At 44.0% G+C, this 25233-nt stretch overlaps 1 protein-coding gene across 1 annotated transcript in view; it reads left to right on the plus strand.

The window, feature by feature from the left end:
* The window catches only part of ANK1 (ankyrin 1), an 86985-nt gene that overhangs the window by 51000 nt on the left and 10752 nt on the right, over positions 1-25233 (plus strand). The window contains exons 26-34 of the mRNA XM_036749994.1: positions 711-901; positions 2543-2754; positions 4041-4245; positions 4736-4832; positions 5325-5553; positions 9592-9717; positions 9878-10064; positions 14505-14636; positions 16085-16231. Of these exons, the coding sequence (XP_036605889.1) occupies positions 711-901; positions 2543-2754; positions 4041-4245; positions 4736-4832; positions 5325-5553; positions 9592-9717; positions 9878-10064; positions 14505-14636; positions 16085-16231 (1526 nt within the window). The remainder of the gene's footprint in view (positions 1-710; positions 902-2542; positions 2755-4040; positions 4246-4735; positions 4833-5324; positions 5554-9591; positions 9718-9877; positions 10065-14504; positions 14637-16084; positions 16232-25233) is intronic.

The following is a 25233-nucleotide window of genomic DNA, read 5'->3' on the forward strand; positions in this document are numbered from 1 at the left end:
GTAGGCTGGTGCCTTTGCCCCACCCACAAGCTGAGGAGGCAGCAGAGTCCAGTGGAAAGAGTACTGGATGGACCTCGGTTCGAGTCCCTGCTCGGCCACTGGGCAAGCCATTTCACTTTTTGGAGTCTCCATTTCTTCATCTGTTAAATGAGGGAGTTAGATTATATTATCATTTAGAGAATCTCCTGGCTCTAAATTCTGGATATCTAAATGAGGGAAGGAAAGGACATAAATTCGGTAGCTAGGTGGCACAGTGGATTGAGCACTGGGCCTAGAGTCAAGAAGACCTGAGTTCAGATCCGGTCTCACTTATTAGCTGTGTGACTCTAGCCAAGTCACTTAACTTGTCTGCCTCAGTTTCCTCAACTGAAAAATGGGGATAGTAATAGCATCTGCATCTTGAGTTGTTGCGCAGATTAAATGAGATGGTATCTGTAAAGCACTTAGCATAGTCCTTGGCATATAGTAGGTGCTTAATAAATGCTTGTTTTCTTCCCTTCCCAGCAAGCAGAGAAAAAAGTCTTTTTTCCCTGGTAGGGCCCTGCCATCAGGTGTTTTTGTCACAAACTCGCCTTCCACCTACAAGGTGGAAGGGAGGTGGGGTCTTCTTCCTTCCAGCCAAGCATTGTCTTCTCTCTTCTGGGTCCCTGACCTACTCGGGACTTTTTACATCCTCCTCGTGCCTTCCTGAGTCTTGTTCTTGCTCCTAGCCCCGTGATTGTGGAAATCCCCCACTTTGCCTCCCATGGTCGAGGAGACCGAGAGCTGGTGGTGCTTCGGAGTGAGAATGGCTCCATGTGGAAGGAGCATCGGAGCCGCTACGGAGAAAGCTACCTCGACCAAGCCCTCAACGGGATGGATGAAGGTAACTGGGGGCCCAGCATCAAGTACAGAGCCAGTGGTGAGACGGAGGCTGAAATGGGATCCAGAATGGATTTCCTCTAGACGAGGGCCCAAGACAGTCAGCATGGTGTGGTGGAAAAGGCAGCGATCTCAGAATCAGAAGACTTCATTTGGAGTCCCAGGACTCACTAACTATATAAACCTGGGCAAATTACCAAACTTTGCTAAATATCTCCTTCCTCGTCTGTCAAATGGGAGCAGTAATACACTCTCTACCTCACAGGATTGTTGTAAGGAAATCACTTTATAAACTTTAAAGCCATGAATATACATATATACATATATACATATAGGTTAGTATCTATGCATATAGTAGTGCTAATAGCATTTATAGCAATCTTGAAGGTTGGCAAAGACCTTTACAAATATTATTTCATTGGATCCTCACAACATCCCTGTGTGGTAGGGGATATTATTACCATCTCCATTTTACATATGAGGAAAATGAGGCAGACAGAGTTCAAGTGACTTGCCCAGGGTCACATAGTTCATAAATGTCAGGCCTAATTTGAACTAAAGTCTTCCTGATTCCAGGTCCAGTGTCCTATCCACTATGTCACACACACATACACATGCACACACACACCCTCACACGTATGTATAGACATATGCATGTGTGTATATATGTATGTATATATACATACACATATGTATATATTCACATATATGTATTTATTTGTTGTTATCACATGAACTCACAGAGTTTACATGACAGAACTCATGCTTATGAATATATACACAGATATATATTATATATATTGTTTTAGTTGATGCCAAAGAAATTTGAAACTATCATCTGTGCTAGTTTCTGTTTTTGTTATTTTATTTATATAAATTAATATAATAGAAAGATCAAATAATAATCATGTATTGTCTCCAGAAGGCCATTGTTCTAATGTACTTGTGTGACCTCAGGACTAGAGGAAGAGTCCTGAAGAATTCCTATAACTTTCTCTCCTTAGTGCTTTAGAACAATGAACTTAGCAAATTAACTCAATATTCCTCCTAAGGAAGACATTACACCAAAGAAGAGAAGAGGGAGAAGAAAAAAAGCCCTGAGATCAGGGCTGGGGGAAGGCAGGAGGAATGTAGCTACAATGGAGGCAGCAGCTAAGAACAGGCGGCCCAAATGCTTCTACCATTACCCTCTCTGTTTCTCCTGTGCTTGGGGAAAAGGGAATAGGGAGGGTACAAGAGCTCTCAGGCTTGAGATGTACCTGCTGCTATCAAAATTCCGGATGTACAATAGAATGAACAAAGAACTAGGAGCCAGGAGACCTGGGTTTGACCCCTATGTCTATTATATCCTGGCTGTATTACCTTGAACATGTCATTTCAACTTTCTGAGCCTCACTTTTCTCACCTACAAAGTGATGGGATTGGCTAGGTTCTCTCTAAGGTCCCAACTCTCAATCCTATGTAGACAATCCAAGCAGTCATTGTCGATTCCTCAGGCATTACTCCTGGCTCTTCTGTCCAGGCCACCCAGGGCATTAGGACTGCCTTGAATATGTGGCATGTGGTCCATGTTGGGGAGAAGGGCATCAGAGTGTAAGATGACCCCACTCCTCCAAATGCAGGGTGTTGGGTAGCCATCTGTCATGACCAGGAAGGTCTGGGGTTTTTTTGGTGTCTGCAGAACTGGAGAGCTTGGAGGAGCTGGAGAAAAAGCGAGTTTGCCGGATCATCACCACAGACTTCCCTTTGTATTTTGTGGTCATGTCTCGCCTCTGCCAAGACTTTGACATGATCGGCCCTGAAGGGGGGTCTCTAAAGAGCAAGCTGGTCCCCATGGTGCAAGCAACCTTTCCCGAAACTGCTGTAACCAAGAAAGTCAAACTGGCTCTCCAGGTAAAGTGGTCCAGGCCCTTCTTAACAGAGAACCAGTATAATGGATAAAAATACTGGAGCAAGAGGCCAAAGACCTGAGCTTTATTCCCGTCTCTATCACTTAATGCCTACATAACTTTGGGGAAATTGCTTGGCTTTTCTGGGCCTCAGTTTCCCTGCCTGTAAAATGATAGGTGCTTTAATGTTCCCTAAAGGCCCTTCCATCTCCAACTCCTCTGATTTGATGAGCTGAAGAGTCCTGGCATATAGGTTATAAATGAGCCCCTTTGGCCCCTCTCTATGAGAAAGCAGAATCAGCCTGTTGACAATAGGATTTTCAGTATGCTTTCCAGGCATGTCAGAAAGTTCTTTCCCACTCTGTAAGACTTATATTAAATAGGATATGCTTAGGTGAGAGACCATATTAATCTATAATAGTCTTTTATGCCTCAGGGAGCATGAGTTTCTGTTAATCTCCTAAGAATAAGTGGTGGTGGTGGTGGTGGTGTTGGTGGTGATGGTGATGATGGTGACGATGGTGGTGGTGGTGACGGTAGGGGTGGTGATGGTGGTATTGGTGCTGGTGGTGGTGGTGGTGGTGATGGTGATGGTGGTAGTGGTGCTGGTGGTGGTGATGATGATAGTGGTGGTGGTGGTGATGGTGGTAGTGGTGCTGGTGGTGGTGATGGTGATGATGGTAGTGGTGGTGGTGGTGGTGACGGTGGTCATGGTTGTTGTTTTCAGGGAGGAAAGTAGTGGTAGGTTACCAGGGCAGGGCTTGGGAAGGGATGCCATTCAAGGCCTAAAACCAACAAAAACCATCTTCAGCAAGGCAGTGTAGAAAGAATAATAGAAATACCACTAGATTTGAAGTCAAGAAATTGGAATCCAGATCCTGAGTCTAACACTAGCCATATGACCATGGGCAAGTCACCCAGTCCTCTGAGCCTCATTCTCCATGAAATGGAAATAATACTTTTTGTGTTACCAACCTTGTGGAGTTCTTCTGATGGAAGTGCTTTGCAAACCCTGAAGAACTCTGAATTATTAGGTTATAGTTTTGTCCTGGGCTGGGGGATGAGCACAAAGGCAACTAACATTGAAAGTTATGGCCCATCAAGAAAGATGGGCACTGAGAGCAGGGAGGTGGGGCAGGAAGGCCCCTTAAGTAATGCAGTAATGTAGCCCCCACTGTTCACCCAATAGACTGCCCATCTCCTTTCTGCCCAGAAAGTAGTAGCTGAAGCAAAGTGACCACAGTTGTCCCCTCATCAAGCACTAAGTTACTTCACATTCATCTTCCCTAGGCTCAACCTGTGCCAGATGAACTAGTCACCAAACTTTTGGGTAACCAAGCAACATTCAGCCCAATTGTGACCGTGGAACCCCGGCGGAGGAAGTTCCACCGGCCCATAGGGCTCCGGATCCCTCTACCTCCTTCTTGGAAAGACAATCCCCGGGACAGCGGGGAAGGGGACACCACAAGTCTCCGCCTACTCTGCAGTGTCATTGGTGAGAGACGCCCTCCTGCCTCTGTCCCCGTTTCCTCCTGCAATAACTTTGCCTCTGCCATAGCAACTCCTGCAGAAACAGCCAGGTGGGAATACGTACGGGCGGAGACTGCGTCCCCCCTCCTTTCATATACTGTTCACCTCACAGTGTGTTGGCTTCACTCATGGTGATTTGTTCTTGGAAGGAGGTGTGTAGGGATGATGAGCTCAAATTAAGATCCATTCTCCAGTGTCTGGATCTTTTTAATCTGACAGAGAGAAGGGGGAGTGGGGTGGTGCTAGAGAGGGAGGGGATGATAGAAAAAAGCCTTTGTTTAGAGAGCCAAAGAGAGCTTCATGTAGACCTACCCATCTTTGTCCTTGTATGTTTGGTTCCTAGAGTTCTTGTGAATTCAAGGGGAGCACAGGGGCCCTATGAAGTGGCCCTCTGTAGGGGTGTAGGTGCTGATAGGACATCCCTAAGCCTCATCATTTCTCTGCCCACATTGCAGGAGGAATAGCACAAGCCCAGTGGGAAGATATTACAGGAACTACCAAGTTGGTCTATGCCAATGAGTGTGCCAACTTCACCACCAATGTATCTGCAAGGTGAGTTGGGTTGGGGGGAAAGGTGGGAAGGGATGGGGGCTCATTCTTTCATTATAAGCATATGTCATCTGGTGTCATGGAAGGAGACCAGGATATGAAGTAACAGGACCTGGGTTCAAATATCAGCTTTGCTACTCACAGATGGTGACTCTGAACAAGTCTCTGAGACTCAGTTTCCTTATCTGTAAAATGAAAGGTTGGACTAAATGACATCTAAGGTTTCTTCCAGACCTAAATCTACAATCCTGATCCCACATATACAAGTTAAGGTGCTTTCTCCTTCAGCCTAGATGTGGGGTTGGCAGAGAATGCTGACTTCTTGACCTGACTGGACCTGCCAAGTCTCATGCTATCTGCCTCATCCCCTAAGGGAACAACGGAGGCTTTTTTTCATATATGACTTGGGTCTGACTCTTCATTGCACATGATCCTCTGAGTTTGAAGTGGGGTTAGGGCGTTGGGCCTGCCTTAAAAACTGTGCTTGCTCCTTAGGTTTTGGTTGTCTGATTGCCCACGGACAGCTGAGGCTGTGGACTTTGCCACGCTGCTGTACAAAGAGCTGACTGCTGTGCCATATATGGCCAAGTTTGTGGTGTTCGCCAAGATGAACGATGCCAGAGAGGGACGGCTACGCTGCTACTGCATGACGGATGACAAAGTAGACAAGACCCTAGAGCAACATGAAAACTTCGTTGAAGTAGCCCGGAGCAGAGACATTGAGGTATCCAATGCTGCTAGAGGCCATCACTCAGGAGAGGCATCCACTCGCACCTTCTCTGCCCCCAGAGCTGCCATTCTGAGAGAATGTCTGCAGTAGAAATAAGGGAACCTGAGTCATTGGGAATTCCAGTTTCTTGAAGAGGTTGGGAGTCCTAACTCATGTCTCTTTAGCTCCCCCATTGAGAAATTTGGGCTGTTCAGGTATGGGCAAAAGGAAATACCATGTCCTCCTAAACAAAGGAGACCACTTCTCAAATTTGAAAGGCAAATACACACACATTCCTTTATTTGTGTGTGTGTTTATTAAAAATGGCACTGACTGTTTACACAACTTGGGATCTAAGCTGTGATCTACATTCCTGCCAACAAAGTCCAGATGTATTTGAGGAGAAGCCAGTGGCAGTCTTGCCCTGTTAAATGATGAAAGGGTAGAAGCAATATGGTACAATGGGAAAATAATAATGATAGCTAGAATGTTACATGGCGGCCAGATGGCACAGTGGATAGAGGGCCAGACTTGGAGTCAGGAAGACTTGTCTTCCTGAGTTCAAATCTGGCCTGGGCAAGTCGCTTAACCCCATTGGCCTCAGTTTCATCTGTAAAATGAGCTGGAGAAGGAAATGGCAAACCATTCCAATATCTTTGCCACAAAAAACCAAATGGGGTCACGGAGAGTTGAACACAACTGAAAAAAATGACTGAACAACCAAAAAAAATTCACAGAGCTTTAAGATTTCCATAGCATTTTACATATGCTATTTCATTTGATCCCCATTGGAAAGTTTTATCATTATCCCCATTTTACAGATGGGGAAAACGAAATCTGAGAAAGATGAAGCGACTTGCCTAGCGTCACACGGCTAGGAAGCATCTGATTCCAGCTTTGTTACTTCCTACTAGCGTGACCTTGGCTCCATCACTTTTCTCTGGACCCCAGTTTCTGTAAAATGAGGACTTGGATGTAGAGAGCCTCTGGGTTCCTACTAGCTCTAAGGTCTATGCTTTGGTTCTCCTCTGGTGCAGAAGCAGTAGAGAGAACTGAGTGAATGATGATAATAGATGGTGAACCCGGATCAGGAAGTTGAATCCTATTAGTCCCTCAGTCTTTGCCATTTGAGGTTATTCACCGTGGGGTAGGGGACATCTCAGAGCCTGAGGATCCATCGTGTGGGACCCATTGGCTGTGGGACCCACTGATAGGGAAGTAACCAGCAGCTAGAGTCTAGGATCGCAACCTGGGCTCTTCCACTTACTAGCTGAGCAACTCCAGGGAAATGAGCATAGTGATAGCTGCCCTCTTCATCTCACTGAAGGACTATGAGGATGGCTTAAAATAAGATATGGAAAATCCTTTGAGACATTGAAATCACTCTACAAATGCCAGGCCTTGTTGTTACTCTAGGTGGTGTTGCTGTAGGTGAGGTTGTTACTCTAGGTTGCTCATAGGTGTTACTCTGAGGTTACTCTAAGATGGCTGTTAGGACGATCAAAGGAGATTATGTTTGTAAAAATTCCACTCCTTTGTATGAAGTACAAGATGGGTCCATGTGTTGACAAGATATCTCTCCCAAATTCTCCAGCTATCTTTGGCACTAGGGATCTTTTGACCTTGGCAATTGGGTATCCCGGCCAACTGTGTCCAATAAATCCCCTGCACACATAGATTTTCCTTTGAAAACTGTGTAAAGACCAGGCAAGATGACAATACCCACTTTGGGAGTAATGTTAACTGCAAAGCAAACACACCAATTTCATTGGACAAATTCTTTGCGTGGGGAGCTTTAGCTCTAGTAAAATTCTGACCAAATATTCCCTCAAATAAAATAAGCACACAGGAAGGAGGTATACTTTTCCAGGGGTCAGATCAGTCCTGAAGTTGGAGGTCTGTTGAAATTCCAGGTACCTCAAGGAAGCCAACTGAAAAGGAGATATGCAAGGACAAAGTATGGTGTGGAAGGGCTATCTGAGCTTGGGTTCTGGGGATCTTAAAAAAAATGAAAGAGAAAGAGTTCTGTTCCAGCAAGGGTATCCCAGGACCAGAAGACTCCCCACCTCTGCTCCTCAATTTCATATCCTCTTTACCCAACCCATCTGCCTCCTGCTTGACTACTTCCAAGCCATCCAAGACCTCCCCACTCCTTCCCCAAGTCTTGTGATGTCATCTCAAGGGAAGGCTATAGTTAAGGATGAGAGAGTGGAGCCTTGGATCGCCTAATCTAGCATCTCCCTGAAAAGCTGAAGGTGGGGAGTTCTGCCAGTCCCCACTGAGCAGCCTGTGATTTAGCTTGAAGGAAAATCAATGAAGTCTTAAGGAGAGCTCCACCTTCCCTTTATTTCACTAATCCAGTGTTACTTAGCCTGATTATTCACTTTGGACTTTATTCTGACTTCAATCTGCACCCTATGGTACTTGAAAGCAAGCTGGGTGGCATGGTAGATAGAGTGCTAGGTATGGAGTCGAGAAGATCTGAGCTGGGATTCCAGACTCAGACACTTACCAACTGTAGGAGCTTGGGCGAGTCACTTAACCCCCGTATGCCTCAGTTTCCTCATCTGTAAAATGGGGCTCATAATAGCACCTTCCTAAGAAGGCTGCTATGAGGATCCAATGAGATTATATTTGTAAAAGTCCTTACCACAGTGTAACTGGCATTCTATAAATGCTTAGTCTCTTCCCTTGCCCAAGGGTGCCCTAGGAAGCAGCTGGAACAGAGTATCAAGGGGACATCCAGTTCTCCCCATGGCTACACTGAACACTAAAGGGCAGTTTGCCAGTGCTGTGTTTTATCTATACTGTGTTGTTAGTACAAAATGTTATGCTATGGTGATAATTATTCCCATAAAGGGCATACATAGAGATTCCTCTCTGACCTGCCCTTGCTGTTATGGTGGTAACAGAAATAGCCTTCCCCAATTAAAAAAAATAGCCCAGAGGAAAAGAGAGATGAATGATCTGGTTCTGGACTTCATCACCTGTCCCCTGGAGTATTGCACTAACTTCCAAATTCTCTCTGCTTCCAGTCCCCTCCCCTATCTAATCCATCTTCCAACTGCTGCCAGATTGATGTATCTAAAGCACAGGTCTGACTCTGCTGCTCCCTAGCTCAAGAAGTTTCAGAGGCTTCCTACTGCCTCTAGGAGATAGCGGATCCTCTGGAAAATAGAAAGACCTCTGGAAAATGTAAAATCCTCCAGCATATTAAACCCTTCACAATCTGGCTCTGGCCTTCCTTTCCATGCTGATTCACACTATCCTCCTCCTCCCACACATCCTGTATTCCAAACTGGCCTATTTGCTCTTTCCCAAGCCTGGTTCCCATTGGAGGATATAGGGCCTAGTAAACGTTTGCCGCTCATGGGGGTGCTTTGTAGGAAGAATCTCTCACATAGGGCATCTTCTTTCTTCTCCTGCCATCATCATCCTCGCTTCCATCTCTGGGAATCCCCTGTTTTCCTTCCAGGCTCAATTCAATTGCTCCCTTCTACAGGAGGCTTTCCTTAATCCTCCATGACCCCACCCCGCTAAAGTTGTAATATTTTGCATTTTCAGAGGCAGCATTGTATAGTGGGTAGCTAGTTGACTTTTGAAACGGGAAGAGCTGGATTCAAGTCTTATCTGACCTTGAACAAATCACTTAATTTCTCAGGGCTACTAGGAAACACTCTAAGAGTATAAATTACCACATACACACACCAAAAAAAATGCTAATCTATGTTGTAGAGAAAACTACCAACACTGATGAAATCACAGACCTGGTTTAAAAAAATAATTATTATTAGGTCATATTATAATATATTCTTTATAATTATAATTGTATTTACCAATTGTGTCCCAAGCCCAGAATGTAAGCATTTTTAGAGGAGCCACTGGTGTGATGTGTTTTTTTTCTTTTTTTTTTGTCTGTATCCCCAGTAACTGAGTTGATTGTCATGCACACAGTGGACATTTAATAAATCCTTGGTGAATCGAATTCAATCAAAGGAAAGGTAGCCTTGTAGGGATTCTTTCTGACACGCCTTATCTCCTCCCTCTCTCTAGGTGTTGGAAGGAATGCCCCTCTTTGCAGAGCTCTCCGGGAACCTGGTACCTGTCAAAAAAGCTGCTCAACAACGGAGCTTTCACTTCCAATCCTTTCGAGAAAACCGTCTTGCCATACCCGTGAAGGTGCGGAGAAGCTCATGGGACCTCCCCTTGTGGCTCTGCAGGGGAGAGGGGATGTGCGAGTCCCTGAGCCAGCCACACGCTGAAATGGTGAACACATAGACAGCATGGAGCCCGTTCTACAGGAATCCTCTGAGTCTTTCTTCTCTGTCGTTCTCTTCAGGTTAGGGACAGCAGCCGAGAAGCCGGAGGATCTCTGTCATTTCTGCGAAAGGCGATGAAATATGAGGACTCTCAACATATCCTCTGCCACTTGAACATCACAATGCCCCCATGTACCAAGGTAAGCCATGCCACTCTGCACCCAGCATCTCCTTGCTATGGTCAGGAGGCCCAGAATGACCTCAGGGGTGGGCTAGCCCTTGTCAACGGCAGGAAGCCTGCTGTAGTCCTAGGTCTTCTGTATTTCTGACTTGGTCACTTGGTACTCTTTCCCCATATAGAAAAACAGCCTTTGAATTCTCAGAGATACAATAGGGTATTCCTCTCCTCTCAGGGCCAATCATCCACAACCTGACAGGGAGAACATGATGAGCCATGGGAAGGGCACAATAAGACTGGGAACGGGAATTCCCACTGGGTTCCCTATACTTCCATTTAAAAAAAATCCAGTTACCTCCTGGTGTCTTGGTTCTTATAGCCTTTCTTCCTAGAGGTGCCAAACCCAGAGAGAGAAGGATCATGGGCTGTGGACCATAGTTCACATCCTAGTGCTTCAGAGCCTCAATACACACTCCCACCGGCCCTGAACCCCAAAATAAAGAATCAGAAGATCTCAGAGTTGGAAGGAAGTTCAGAGGTCATCCAGGTCCAACCTATACCTGAAATTAGACCCACCCTTAATTTTACAGATGATGGAACTGAGGGCCAGAAAGGTCGTTACTTGACCAGGGTCACACAGCTAATCAGTATCTGAGGTAGGATTCAAACCCAGGTCTTCCTGATTCGAAGTGTAACACCCTATCCTCTATACTGCCCTTTTCCTCTGAAACTCAGAGGACTTGGTTTTGAATCTTGGCTCTTTTAGTTACTGGCTGCATGATCTTTACCTCTCTGGACTCAGTTTCCTTATGGGTAAAAATGAAAAAGAGGCAGCAAGGTGGAGCAGTAAATAGAGCATTAACCCTGGAGTGAGGAGGACCTGAGTTCAAATCCAGCCTCAGACACGTACTAGCTGTGTGACCCTGAGCAAATCACTTCACCATGACTGCCTCAAAAAAAAAATGAGCAGATTAGACCTAAGATGCTCTCCTGAGGTCCCTTTAAGTCCTAAATTGTATAAGTTTTTTGAAGGAGGGCCCTGATAAGAAAAAATACCTGGTACCACCTTTTCTTCTTTTTTTACAGGGAAGTGGAGGTGATGATAGGAGAAGGACTTTAACTCCTCTGGCCTTGAGGGAAAGATACAGCCTCCTCAGTGAAACGACCCTTGGTATAAACTTCTGTGATGTTCTGTGTCGCCCCCTGCCCCCAGCATTCCAGAATGGCTGCTAATTAGATTATTTCTTTGACCCGTAATGGAGACTCATGCAAGCTGCTACCTCTGTAGCCATGCACCATTTTAGTTTGATTTGAACCTGGCACTTCCTGGCTTGACTAATCTATTGATTAAGCTTCTGCCCCTGTGCCTAGCACTGTGCCAGCCAGCCATCACCTGGTCACCATTCTAACATAGCCCACCTACGCTCGACAGTGACCGTGACCAAATGAAGTCTCGTGCTTTCTCTCCAGGTTCTCTCAGTGGGACAGACAGGGCAGATATGAAAATGGCTATTATATCAGAGCACCTCGGCCTCAGCTGGGCAGGTAAGTCGGAGAAAGGAACTAGCCCCATTTCAGGCTTCCTGTACTGCGTTTTGCAACCAGTTCCTCTTAAGCTGGTGAGTCATATGGTATGCTGCAAACATTGTCGTAACTACTGCCTGAGTGGCCCTTATGGCACCCCTTTGTGGGGGGGGGGAGTGCAAAGGGAAGAAGGGCAAGAAAGGAAGCGGGGAGATAAAATCAGACAGGCAAAGTTTGTTGTTGGTCAGTCGTTTTTCAATTATGTCTCACTCTTTGTTGACCCCACTTGAGGTTTTCTTGGCAAAGACACTGGAGTGGTTTGTCATTTCCTTCTCCAGTTCGTTTTACAGATGAGAAAACTGAGGCAAACAGGGTTAAATGACTTGGCCATGGTCACACAGCTAGGAAGTATCTAAGGCCAGATTTGAACTCAAGAATATGAGTCTTCCTGACTCCAGGTGCCATAGCAATCTATCCTCTGTGCCACCTAGTTGCCTAGTGGGGAAAATAGAGAGAAATAAATGACAAGAATACAAAGGAGAGAGAGTGGTAGTTCCATTGTCTTTGTGACTGTCATCATGGGACCTTTGAGCTGGGAGGGACAAGGAGGGACAAGAAAGTGAAGCCCATAGATGTATTATGGCTCTCCAAAGGTCACACTTTTAGCTAATAGCAGAGTTAGGACCTCTGACTGAAGCTTGGTACCCTGGCCACTACGGTGGCCTGGAAACTCAGAAGTTGTCTATCCTTTAAATCTTTTTTTGGCCACTGCCTCTCTCTCTCTCTCTCTCTCTCTCTCTCTCTGAATCTCTCCCCTCCCTCCCTCTCTCCCTTTCTATGCCCCATCTCCCCTCCCTCCCTCCTTACCTGTTTCTCTCCCCTTTGTACTCTTTATCTGTCATTTATTTCTGTCTCCCTCTTTTCCCCTCTAATTCTATCTCCCCGTTTCCTTTCTTCTCTCTCCTTCTTTTCTCTCTCATTCTCTCTAACTCTTGCTCTTTTATCTCAATTGCTGTCTTGTGTGTTTTCTCTGTTTCTTATTCTTTCCCCTTCCATTAGCCACTGTCCTTTCTTCTTTTATTTCTTCCTTGTTCTCATTAACTCTCATGTTCTTTTTCTTATTTTATCTCTGTTTTTTCTTTTTTTTCTTATTCTCTCCCCCTTCTTTATCTCATTTTCTCTCTCACTATGTTTCCTTCTCTATTCTCCCAGCTTCCTCATCCTTGAAATGAATCTTTAATGCTCTTCTCCCTTTCAAAGCACTCATAAGAGGGGCAGCTAAGTGGCACAGTGAGTAGAGCACTGGCCCTGGAGTCAGGAGGACCTGAGTTCAAATTAGACCTCAGACACTTGACACATATACTAGCTGTGTGACCTTGGGCAAGTCACTTAACCCCAATTGCCCTGGCCAAAAAAAAAAGAAAACCAAAGCACTTATAAGAACCAGAAATAAAAATAGAGTTGCTACCTTTACATTTTCATTTTAAATGCCAATAAAATCTTTCCCCTGAGGAAATGTAAATACAGAAATATTGAGCATTATCTAAGTGTTTATAGGTTGGTTGGTTTGGGGGGTTGTTTGTTAGACTTTGGTTTTGGTTTGTTTGTTGGTTTTGTTTTGGGTATTTTTTTTTTGGTGATAATAGATTCTGTGTGGTAAGATGAGTGAGAGGCAGTACGGCCTGGTGCAAAGGTCACAGGTCTGAGAGTTAAGGGGGCCAGGTTCTAGTCGAGCTCTGCTACAGTCTATGTGATCTTAGGTAAAAAGAGTACACAATTATAATACACATATATGTAACGTGTGATATATATGTGCATTGTGTATGTATCTATTACATTGTATATATTTATTTTGTGCGTTGTATGATACATGTATGTTGTGTATGTTGTATAATACATGTGTCTAGAGTATGTTGCTTACACGTGTACATGTTTTTTTAGAGAAAGGCAGAATGGTAAAGTGGAAGAGAGATGGTCTCAGATTTGGGAAGACCTTTGTTCAAGTCCTGTCTCTGACATGTTGGCTGTGTGACCTTGGGCAAGTCACCTAATCTCTCCACGCCCTGGGCAACTCTCTAAGACTCTCTAAATTGCAGGGTAGCTACTGTTTGGCATTGGTAAAGGGATTTTCCTCTCTGGGAGTTCCCTACACCAGTGAAATCACAGGTGTAGATCTATAGATAGATAATATATTACAAATACATATAGCATATTACACAAATATGTACATGTATTCTATATCACATGCACAATGTAGTCTATTATGTACATATGGTATATCATTTATTTCATGTATAGAATATTATATATACATAATACATTACATACATAGCATATTATACAAATATAATCTATCATATTCTATAGTATATACATATTACATATACAGTGTGCTATACACACATATACAGCGTATCATATTTACATGTATTATGTGTAGCCTATAATATACACATATACATATATTGCATGTTTTATATTACGGTATCATATATTGTATATTATACTCATGCATATATACATATATTACATGTACATAGAGTATATTACACATTGCATATACTATATAATTATACACCAGGGCTGTCCTAAATGTGGCCCACAGGTGATTTATGTGGCCCGCGTACAAGCGTAGAAATTTACACAAATGCTTTAGTAAATGAAGCTGAGCTACTGCAGAGCTCTCACTAGAATGGCAAATCAAAATATATTGTCTATTGTTTCAGTAAAAACCTAAGGTTGGACAGCCCTGTTATGCACATATACATTATATTACATATCATATCTTTTATTTATACATACATCTATATTTTGTATGTATATTTTATATGTTACATACATATAACTCAGTGAAGACGATCACCAAGGCCTCTTCCAGGTCTAGATCTCAGATCATGTGATCCAAAGGGAGACCTCTTCTTTGACCTCCTGGCGATGGTGGGCTGCCCCATGGGCTGGTGGGAGCCTCTTGCTCTGCTCACATGATTCGGGGACTTCTTTTGCAGAACTGGCTCGCGAGTTGCAGTTTGGCGTGGAGGACATCAACAGGATACGTGTGGAGAACCCCAACTCCTTGTTGGAGCAGAGCTCAGCCCTATTGAACCTCTGGGTCATCCGGGAAGGCAAAAATGCCAAGAGTCAGTATCCTTGAGCTAAGGAAGCCTTCCTTTTCCAAAGGTTACCCCAGGTTTTGGAAGCTGAAATTATCTTTACCCTGCATTTGGGTTGTTCTTGCCATAAATGCTCTGTGATGTTAAGTCTTTCAGGAAATTAAACACATCCACACATCTTAACTTCATTAAGACTCAACAAACATTACTTTAAGTGAACTCTATGTTAGATACTAAGTTAGAGAAAACATGATGATGCCCTCATGAAGCATCCACTCTAGGGTGATGTGACACTCAGATAACTAGAATACAAAATAATGTGCGATGAGTGCATTAGAAATAGGCAAAAAGTGCTGTCATTACCAACCAGAGAGATCAAAAAAGATGAAGACGAAGGAGCTGTCATAGGCATTGAGATTTAAAGGAGGGGTAGGAATTCAATCGGCCTAGGAGGGAAAGGAGGGTATTCTAAGCAGAAGGAATGTAATGGGCCAAGGCACAAAAGGGAAGGAATTATAAAGTGTATATTGGTATACACAGAAGGAAAGACAGTAGTGATATAAGGCTTCCCAGAGATTGGGTGGCCTTGAATGCCAAGACTGTGGAGGGCCTTGAATGCTAAGATGACTTTACTTGGTAAGCAAAAGGGAGTCACTGAAAAGTTTTGATCAGGGGTGTGATGTCACTTGACCTGTGGGGAAGTAAGGAAGGTAGAGTGGTACCAGAATCTTTTGCCCAGTGATTAGGGCAATATAATTTGTATCAGGTTGCTAGGGAAACCTGCCAAGGGATTGGAGAATCTTGGTCCCAGAATCTCTCTTTCTTAATAATATTTAAAATACACCAAAATATTCAGTGAGTGCAAGACTCATAAATGACTGGAGTTTGAGCTCTTTGAAATTTAGCTTCACTCTTACAAGAACAGCCAGGGACCAGATAGGTACTCCTTAATCACAGGGAGAGAGTTGTCTGCTCACATATTCTAAGTCATTAAGAGATCTCTTTGCCCTTAGCCAACTCTACACATTCATCCTTAAAAACCCAGGATGGAGCATGTGGTCATTCATGCTTGCCATCTCCTCTCAGCTTCCTGGGGAAGAGATTTCAAAAGGAATCTTCTCATTTTCTTGGATTTTGCCTGTTAGTCACTGAGAAGCTGTTCTATGAAATCTACCCACTTCTTCCAGAGACTGCTATGCAGCAGTTGTTGGGGGGGTGGGAGGGGTTGTAATCTGCCAAAGTGTGAAAAGCTACTCTCTAGAGAGAAAGTTGTTCCAGATTCTGACAGGGGGTGTTTCTACTCTCTGAGAAAATAATCCATCTCTTCTTTTTCCATGCCTCCCCACACCCTATACAAACACCCCCAGAATGATTGTCAAACCTCCAACAGTCTCCCTTGCTAGCCTAAATATAGGTGTGTTTCCCAATGAGCATTCTTTCACGTAATGTCTGATTCTTTTCTTCTCTTCTGGCAGTGGAAAATCTTTACACGGCTTTGAGGAACATTGACCGGAGTGAGATTGTGAACATGTTAGAAGGTTCTGGCCGGCAGAGTAGAAGCCTGAAACCAGACAGGAGGTATCCAGACCGCGACTACTCTTTATCACCGTCCCAGATGAATGGTGAGTTCTGCTGGCCACAAAACCTGGACCCTGCCCATAAGGGTCTACTGTGGGAAGTCCCAGTTCCTTGGAAACCAGCTGTATTGTAAAAGAAAGACTTCGTTACCTCCTCTAGTATGAGACCTGGCATAGGGGGAGGCCTGGGCAAGAGCAGGGCTGAAGGAGAGAGAGGCCACCTGAAGGCTTTAAGCCCTTTCTATGAAGGCCAGTGCACCCAGACAGAGCACTTTGGACTGGACCTGGCTTCTGGTCCCTATTCTGTCATTATGAGGGGTACACATGACCATGGGGCTATTCAGTTCTCTTAGGTCCCAGTTGATCTCTTTGTAAAATCAGGGCTTTGGATTAGATGATTTTTCAAGGTCCTTCCAGCCCTAACATTGAATGATTTTAAATTCTCCCTAGGGAAGGGCTTTGGAGCATTGTCTCTTTAGCAAAGGCTGCCTGACTGGTTGTGGATGCCAAATTTTAATCCCTTCCTTTTGTGACTGCCTCTGTGAGATCAAGACCTTCACTTATTTTTCCAAAGTCAAATCTCTCTCTTTCTCTCTCTCTCTTAGCTCTTCCTCCTTCCGTTTTCTAACCCCCATTTCTCTCACCTCCTCTCATTCTAATGTGGTTCCGCATGCCATGGACCCTCCAATAACCTGGCCTAAGGAAAGGGAGCCAGAGGAAGACACTGACTCTGTCTCCTACTTGCTCCTCCTGTTGATGGAGGATGCAAGGGATTTTTCCAGGCAGCTGAAAGGTCTTACCTTGTCCTTGAAAAAGGAGGAGCCAATAGAAATAGATTGGGAGGGGGATATGTTGGGCTTGAACTCAACTCTTGTCCTCGTCCCTTAACTAAGGGGAATTGAATAAGGACACCAGTCCCGATGTCATCTTGGTGCAGCTGATTCTATCCCTCTTCAGCCAGTACATGGTACAATGGAAAGAATACTGGTTTGAGAGTCAGAACACCTGGGTTCACATCCTGGCTCCATTACTTACAACCTATATGACCTTGGACAATTTCATGTAACCTCTCTGGGCCTCAGTTTCCTCATCTGAAAACTAAGGGGGTTGATTAGATGACCTCTAAGGTCCCTTCCAGCTCCAAATCTGTTATTCTATAATTAACTAACTCTGGATCTTACACAAAGTCACAGCCTCTGGATTGACATTCATGCCTTTTAATTCTTTAAAAAAAAAAAAAGATGGAACAGCCTGGGGTAGTAGAATACTCAAGGTCAAATTCCAGTGCCAACACAACTACCTGACCTTGAACAGATCACCTGTAAAATGAGGATGTTGGACCATGTGGTTTTTAAAGGTCTCTTCCAACTCTCAATCCCGCGATCTAAGATCCTCCCCTAGGAAGCCTGACTTGGCATTTATTTTCCCCAATACCTGATTGTAACAATCTTCCAGGGGCTGCAGGTGTGTAAATGGTACACGGAGGCATGAGGTATGCATCTACACCATGCCTTCAATCCGTGGGGATGAAGTCGCTGGGGAGCAGGGATCGGGAACTGGGCACCCCCAAAGAAGGGAATGCTGTTGGAACAGCTGTGGCCCCCTGCCCCCAGGGAGGCCTGCCTGGCCTCAAGCCAGCTAGCTGGAGGCTCTGCATGCTGAGCCCCTCACACTTTTCTCTCTTCTGTGTTCTGTGTATCCTGAAACATGCCATCTAGTGCCGCCAGATGCAGGCCACATCCTATGTCGATCACTTCCTGTCACCTTTCTCTTCTGCCTCTGACCTCATCTTGACCTCTAGTTTGCTCATCCTTTTGCACTGCCTGTCTCCACTGTCTCCACCTCAGCCAAGTGTACCTGAACCACCACCAGCCTCCACAAGATGCATGTCATGAAGACCTCCTAACCCTCTCCCCTCCTCCCAACACCCTGTCTCATGGTTGAGTGCCTGGCAGTGTGTGTGTGTGTGGGTGGGTGTGGGTGTGTGTGGGTGTGTGTGTGGGTGTGTGTGTGTGTGTGTGTGTGTGTGTGTGTGTGTGTGTGGGTGTAGGTGTGGGTGTAGGTGTCCTATGGCTCAAGCTCTTAAAGAGGGCTAAGTTTCTATGGTCCTACAAGCCCCTTTCCATGGAGAATCTGTCTTGAACACTACAGAGACCCCTAAGACCTTAGGAGGCATTTAAATCGCTTCAGCTCACTTGTAATGAGAAAATTGTGATTTGAGGCAGAAGCTCAGAAATGAGTCCTGGAAATTTTGGAAAATCCAAGTTAATCTCGTTGGCAAACACCTCTACCTTCCTACCAGCTGGCCTGGCAATCATGCTGGCTTTTAAAATGTTCCTACTGCATTTAAGCTTTCCAATTGATTCAAGTTGACCAGTGATTTATTGGGCCCCTACTATGTGCCCAGGGTTGGTCTTTGTTCTATAGAGATACAGAAGAAACATAAGGCAGGTTCCCCTCCCTTGAGGAATTTCACAATAATGTTGGGGAAATACACACATGTACACATATGTGTACACACGCACACAAAATCCAGTTAAAGAAGTGCATAAGACAGTATTGAATCTAATATTGAACTCTGCACTACAGACCAACAGAGAGGGGCTGATGAAGCAGAGGGTCATTCATGCTTTCCTCAGATTCAGAGATGAGCTAGGAAGCAGGAAGGTGTCTAGGGGGGCCAGGACTGTTATTCAACAAAGAACAGCTCATACCATCCAGCTCCCCATCTTAGTGTTGCTATCCCTTTTTAAGCCAGAATAGGAAAACAAAAACAAACAGCTGATTGAACTCATGTTTGGTCCCCACAGTTTCTAAGAGATCTGAGCATGGGACCCCCGAAGTCCCTGGTAACCTATGAGCACTGGGCACCAACCACATGTGAACCTAGTCCAGTCCCTCACCAGCGTCTCCCTCCAAAGCCAGACTCATCTCTCTACAGGCTCCCACATGAATACCCAGCTGCCCTCTTCCCTCCCTGGCTGCCACTCATTGTTCTGAGACCTTGACCTTACTGCCCAATCAGAACCATATTAAAAAACAACTACCACCAGTAACCTATGTGTTTTCCCTGTCCTTTCTTCTCTTCAGGCAGGCATCCTCCATATCTGGGTCTCCTCCTAGTTAATGGGAAGGATCCCAAGCCTGATTGGGAGTGGGGGAGGAGGAGAAGAGCTGGAACTGAGCAGTCTCTACCAGCCTCTTCATCTTGAGGCCTTCGTAGTTTCCAAAGGGAAGCTTGCCCTTGGAACCACATGAGAATCACCATGTGGTTCTTTGTGCTGCTGCCAGGCCTGCCCTCTTTAATTGATAACTGCAATCTTTGCATCTGTTCCCTCTGAGCCTTTGCCAGGCTGCCTCTCTAATCTGTGTCTAAGCCTTGAACATGAACCTGGGCTGGAGAGTGAGTGGTGCTAGATGAGGATGGCGAGTCAGTCCTGTCTTCCTTTGGCAGTCTAAGAGACTCTTAAAAGACCCTAGGTAGCTAAGAAGGGCTCTCAGGCTTCCTCCCCACATAGACTCTTTTTACCATTCACAATAGGATGTGAGGGAGAAAGGGGATATTAAGCAAAAAGACAGTTTGCTTCCTTTCCAAATGCACATCATTTTTTTAATTAACAAAAGAAAAAAATACCAAGGGCACAATTTAAACCAGAGGCCTTGGGGCCATCTGTAGATATCGAGGGTTTCATATATAACCTTTCAAAGAAAACAAAGAAAAAAATGCTAATAATTCCAAAGATTTAGCCCTTTCTCTACCATCCCCGCCCTGCCAAATAAAAACAAGACTGACTTCACAAACATAGATGTATGGGCAAATAAACAATATAAACATGTATTAGTTCTATTTTCTATTTTGGTACTTTGGTAGACTCATTCCTTTGCTTTCATGACAGTGGAGGGTTTTCAAGACAGGTTGTTTACGTGTCATTCAGCCTAATGAGCATTTATTAAGTACCTACTATGTGCCAGGTGTTGTGCCAAGTGCTAGGGATACCAAGAAAGGCAAAAACAAGGTCCTTTCCCTCCAGGAGCTCACAGTCTAATAGGGAAGACAACATACAGGTAACTGTGTACATGCATGGTATAATGAAGTGTATATGGAAGATAATGGCACTAGCAGTAGGGAGTGGGGATACTGGGAAGGATGTCCTGCCTAAGGCAGATTTCATCTGAGTCTCGAAGGAAGCCAGGAGGTAAGGAGGGAGAGCATTCCAGGCACGGGGACAGCCAATGGAAAGACATGGAACTGGGAGATGGAGAATCTTGTGAAAAGAACAGGGAGGAGACCAGCAGTACTGGATGACAGAGTGCAGGGAGTGAAAGGTAAGGAGGTCAGAAAGGTAGGAAGGTCTTTAAATGACAAGAGCATTCTATATTTGATCCTGAAGGCGATGGAGAGCCACTAGAGTTTATTGAGTAGGGCTCTGATGTGGTCAGCCCTGCCATGTTAGGAAAATCACTTTGGCAGGTGAGTGGAAAGTGGATTGGAGAGGAGAGAGACTCCAGGCAGGGCGACCAAGCAGAAGCCTATTACAGTAGTCTAGGTGTGAAGTGATGAGGGCCTGCGTTAGGCTAGCGGGGAGGGACTGATCAAGTGAAGGCTTTTTAATGATAGGAAATGTTTGTAGGAAGGAAGGAGCAGCTGGGTGAGTGGAGAAAAATAAAATGTAAATCAGCTACATTGTAAAGGTAGGAACCTTTGTCAAATAACCATCTCCACACGTTTCTCCTTGCTTCTGCCCTCCCAGAGGTTCCCAAGCCAAAGAGGTGAACTCCCCTGACCTGCCAATCATTCTGACCAAATATCAATTTATAGAAGCATAGAGACTCAGAGTAGGATGGGTCTTCAACAATCGTCTAGTCCAACCCAGACTCAATCAGGAGTGTCCTCTATAATTTAGTAGAGGGGCAACATGGCATAGTGGATAGAGCATTGGATTTAGAGTCAGGAAGACCTGAATTCAAATCCTGCCTCACACACTAGCTATGTGACCCTGGCCAAGTCATTTCATTGCTGTACACCTCAGTTTCCTCCTCTGTAAAACATGAGGGAGTTAGTCTCGATGGTTTCTAAGGTCCCTTCCAGTACTCTATGATCCCTAATAATCATCCAGCCTCTTCTAGAAGACCACCCTTAATTGAGGACTTACCCCATAATACAGCCCTCTGAAACTCTTACTTGTTGCTCCTAGTTCCAACTTATATGGCCAGCTCTGTGCTAGACACTGTGGGAGGTGCAGATAAAACATGATCCCTGACCTCAAGGAGCTCAGAGTGCTATTGAAGGGATAAGACCAACATGCACAAAATTGCTAACTTGAGAATATAGTACACAGTATCAGTCAGTCAGTTATATGTCATGTAGTCTAAGATCGAACTCCAAATTCTGTGATTTGGACAAGTGCTGTGAGAATTAAGAGATGAGAAATCTTCAAGGACAGAGTAATGTAATAAACAGAGCACAGAATCCAAGGTCAGAATGCTCAGGTTTAAATGCCAGTTCTGCCACACTGCAGGGGTGACCTTGAGCAAGTATAACTTGTCTGGTCCTCAGTTTCCTGGTCTCTAAATGACAGGTTTTAACTAGTTGGTTTCTAAGGTTCTTTCTAACTCTGAATCCTATGAGGCTTCCTGGAGGAGGCATCTTAATCAAGCCAAGCCTTGGAGGATGGATGAGATTTAGAAAAATGAGGAAAGGAAAGGGGACTGCATAAAAATCTGGAAGTGGAAATGAGCATGAGTGTTCAGGGGCAAGGACAGGAGGAGGGATGTTCATTTCCAGGGTCCCTACTCCTGTATTATATACATGCACACTACATGTGTATATGCCCAAATAAACACCATACATACACACACATATATAATCATACATGCGGACACATACAAATACATACCATAAATACCACACATATATTTTTACATTGTGCATACATGCATATCACTTTATATGCATATGACACACATACTGCAAGCATACATTATGCACCATGCTTTTAGACCCCATACTCACATTTACATATATGTGCTCAAAATACCTACTGAGCAATCCATTGTATGTGCATATTAAATTTGTATATGACACTTGCACACAATACAAAGGCATACATATACTTACGCTTGGCATCCATTTACTTGGGTTTCACTGTCATTGTTGAAATACGGGGGTCACCAATGGGCAATCAATAACCTGGCAACAGCTCTTGTTTTAGCCAATCATAGAGGGATATGCAAATAAAGTGACAGTCACATTTAAAGATTAAAAAAAAAACAACGGGATGGTCCGTATAATCCCTTAGATTTAGGGGCTGCCAGAATTAGCTAGTACCAATCTAGCCTTATCTTTGGGAGCTTGGGACTCGATTAAATGGTTTAGGGCCTTGTCAGGAGGGAGAGAGGGAAGGGGGGACACTGGGGGTGGAGTTGAAGAACACTGCCCTAACTGGATGGATAGATGGATAGATAGATAGATAGATAGATAGATAGATAGATAGATAGATAGATAGATAGATAGATAGATAGATAGATAGATAGATAGAGGATAGGTATCCATAGGTAAAAAAGATAGAGAATAGATATCAAAAAGATAGATAGATACACAGATGGATAGATAAAGTATAGATAGATATCCATAGTTTAAAAAAAAGATATCCATGGGTTAAAAATGGATAAAGAATAGATAGGTATCCATACATAAAAGATAGATAGAGATTAGATAGATATCCATAAGTTAAAAAAAAGATAGATAAATGATAGGTAGATATCTATAGTTTTAAAAAAGATATCCATAGGCTAAAAACAGGTCGATATAAAAAATAGATAGGTATCCATGGGTTAAAAAAAAAAAGAACTAGAGATAACAGAGAAGTCATAAGAATTTGCCATGTGTCAGGCACTGTGCTAGGCACTGGGGATACAAAAAGAAGCAAATCAGTCCCTCCCCTCAAGGAGTTTCCATTCTAACAGGGACAGGCAGAACTGGCAGAACCGCACTGGGGTGGAAGAGAAGTGTAGCACTGCTTGGTCCCCCCAGCTATCTTATTTTTCTTTAGGAAATGAGCTTGACTTGGCCCAAGGTTTTGGAGTAGTGGATCTCTTTGGGGATCTGATCTTAGAAGACTCTATGCTATCCACTGCAACAATGTCTCTTGACCCAAATGGAAAACCTTCCCTTTGAGGCTTCCCCTACTAGGGCTATAGGTGATCCCAACACAAACTGAGAGCTATAATACACATCACGAAACTCCAAAGTTCTTATCACAACAATCGTGGACTGCCTGACCTAGGACTAGGAGGGAAGTCAGTAAAATAAAGCCAGTATCTTGCAAAACAACAGTTGGTTTTGATCACCGAGTTTCTGAAAGTGATTTTTGAAAGCTCGTGAGGAATAGGAAAGAACCATAGGACTGGAGAAGGTCAAATGGCCTGGACCTGAGTTTGAATCCTGACTCTGCTACTTCCCACTTGTGTGACCATAGGCAAGTTAATTCTCTGGACCTTCGTTTCCTCATCTGTAAAATAAAGGGGCAGGTCTAGATGAGCTCCAAGTTCCCTCCAGAATGAAATCCATAATCCTTTGATATAACACTGTTCACAAGAGCAGCTTTGGAGATAAAGATGCATATCCCTATTGGACCACATCTAAGGGGGTTTGGTTACAGAATTTCCAAAGCAACCTCTTTGAAGGTTGATCTCCCCTTTAAAGTGGTATCCAAGTACTCCCAACAGTACCCAAGGCTCCCAGTAAGGACAGAGTAAGATCTCCCCAACATGACTTTCTCCTTCAGCCGACACATAGCATTTCAGCAATTCTCTAATGTTCTTGACATGTAATACTGGATATTTATTTCATATATATAGATATATACATACACATATAGATATTGTTTTATCTCCTACTAGATAATAAACGCCTTAAGCGCAGGAACTCTACGTTAGCTAATCTGTATCTCTCTGCAGCTAATCTGTATCTCTTCAGGACATAGTACATGGTAGGTACATAGTAAATGTTTGTTGAATAAATGAATGAATTTTGGCCCTGTTCGTGAGAACCAAGGCTTCCAACTGATTAGAAAGCACAACTACAGAGGTGTCTGAATTACTATAGCACATTCCCTTGGGAACAATATTTCCCCATCTGGTTTTCAGGGCTCGGTAATAGAGGATTTCATTCTATTCTATCCCACAAACATTAATTGAAAAGGTGGAAGGATTTCTGAGTTAGAGGGTCTAGACTCAAATCCCGGCTTGGCTTCTTATCCATATAACTTTAGGCAAGTAACCTTACCTTGAGAGCTTCTGCATACTCTTCTGCAAAAGGACTATTTGGTCTAAAAGAGCTCCAGTGTTCCCTTCAGTCCTACATATCATGACCTTTTTAGTACCTGTTGTGCGCATAGCACCTAGAGACAACTAGATGGTGCTGGATCCAGAGTCAGGAAGACCTGAGTTCAAATCCGACCTCAGACACTTACTAGCTGTGTGACCCTGGGCAAGTCACTTAATCTCTGTTTGCCTTAGTTTCCTTAACTGTAAAATGGGGGATAATAGCCCCTATCTCCCAGCATTGTGAGAATCAAATGAGATGTTTACAAAAGGCTTAGCACAGTGCCTGGCACATAGTGTATATATAGATGTTAGCTATTTTATTATTATTATCATTATGGTATAATATTTGTAAAAGATAATAAAATAAAATATTTGTTGTGAGCATCAAATGAGATAATAATTGTAAAGCACTTATCATAGTGTTTGGGACATAGTAGGCACTTTAGAAATACTGCTTCCCTTCCCCTAGGTGGTAGGGAAGATACAGAGATTAAATGAAACATGGTCTCTGCCTCAAGGAGCTCACAATCTGGTGGAGGGATAGAACCCACATACAAATAATAATAAAATAAAACATCCATGAGAGCATTATATTATTACATCAGAGAGGTGCAGAATGCTGCATGAGGTATGAGGTGAGGAGAGATCATTACTGAGAGGAGATAAGGGAAACCTTCCTAGAGGAGGTATCTGAGTTAGGATTGAAAGGATAGATAGAG

This window comes from Trichosurus vulpecula, chromosome 3 (genome assembly GCF_011100635.1).
Source record: "Trichosurus vulpecula isolate mTriVul1 chromosome 3, mTriVul1.pri, whole genome shotgun sequence".
NCBI lineage: Eukaryota > Metazoa > Chordata > Mammalia > Diprotodontia > Phalangeridae > Trichosurus > Trichosurus vulpecula.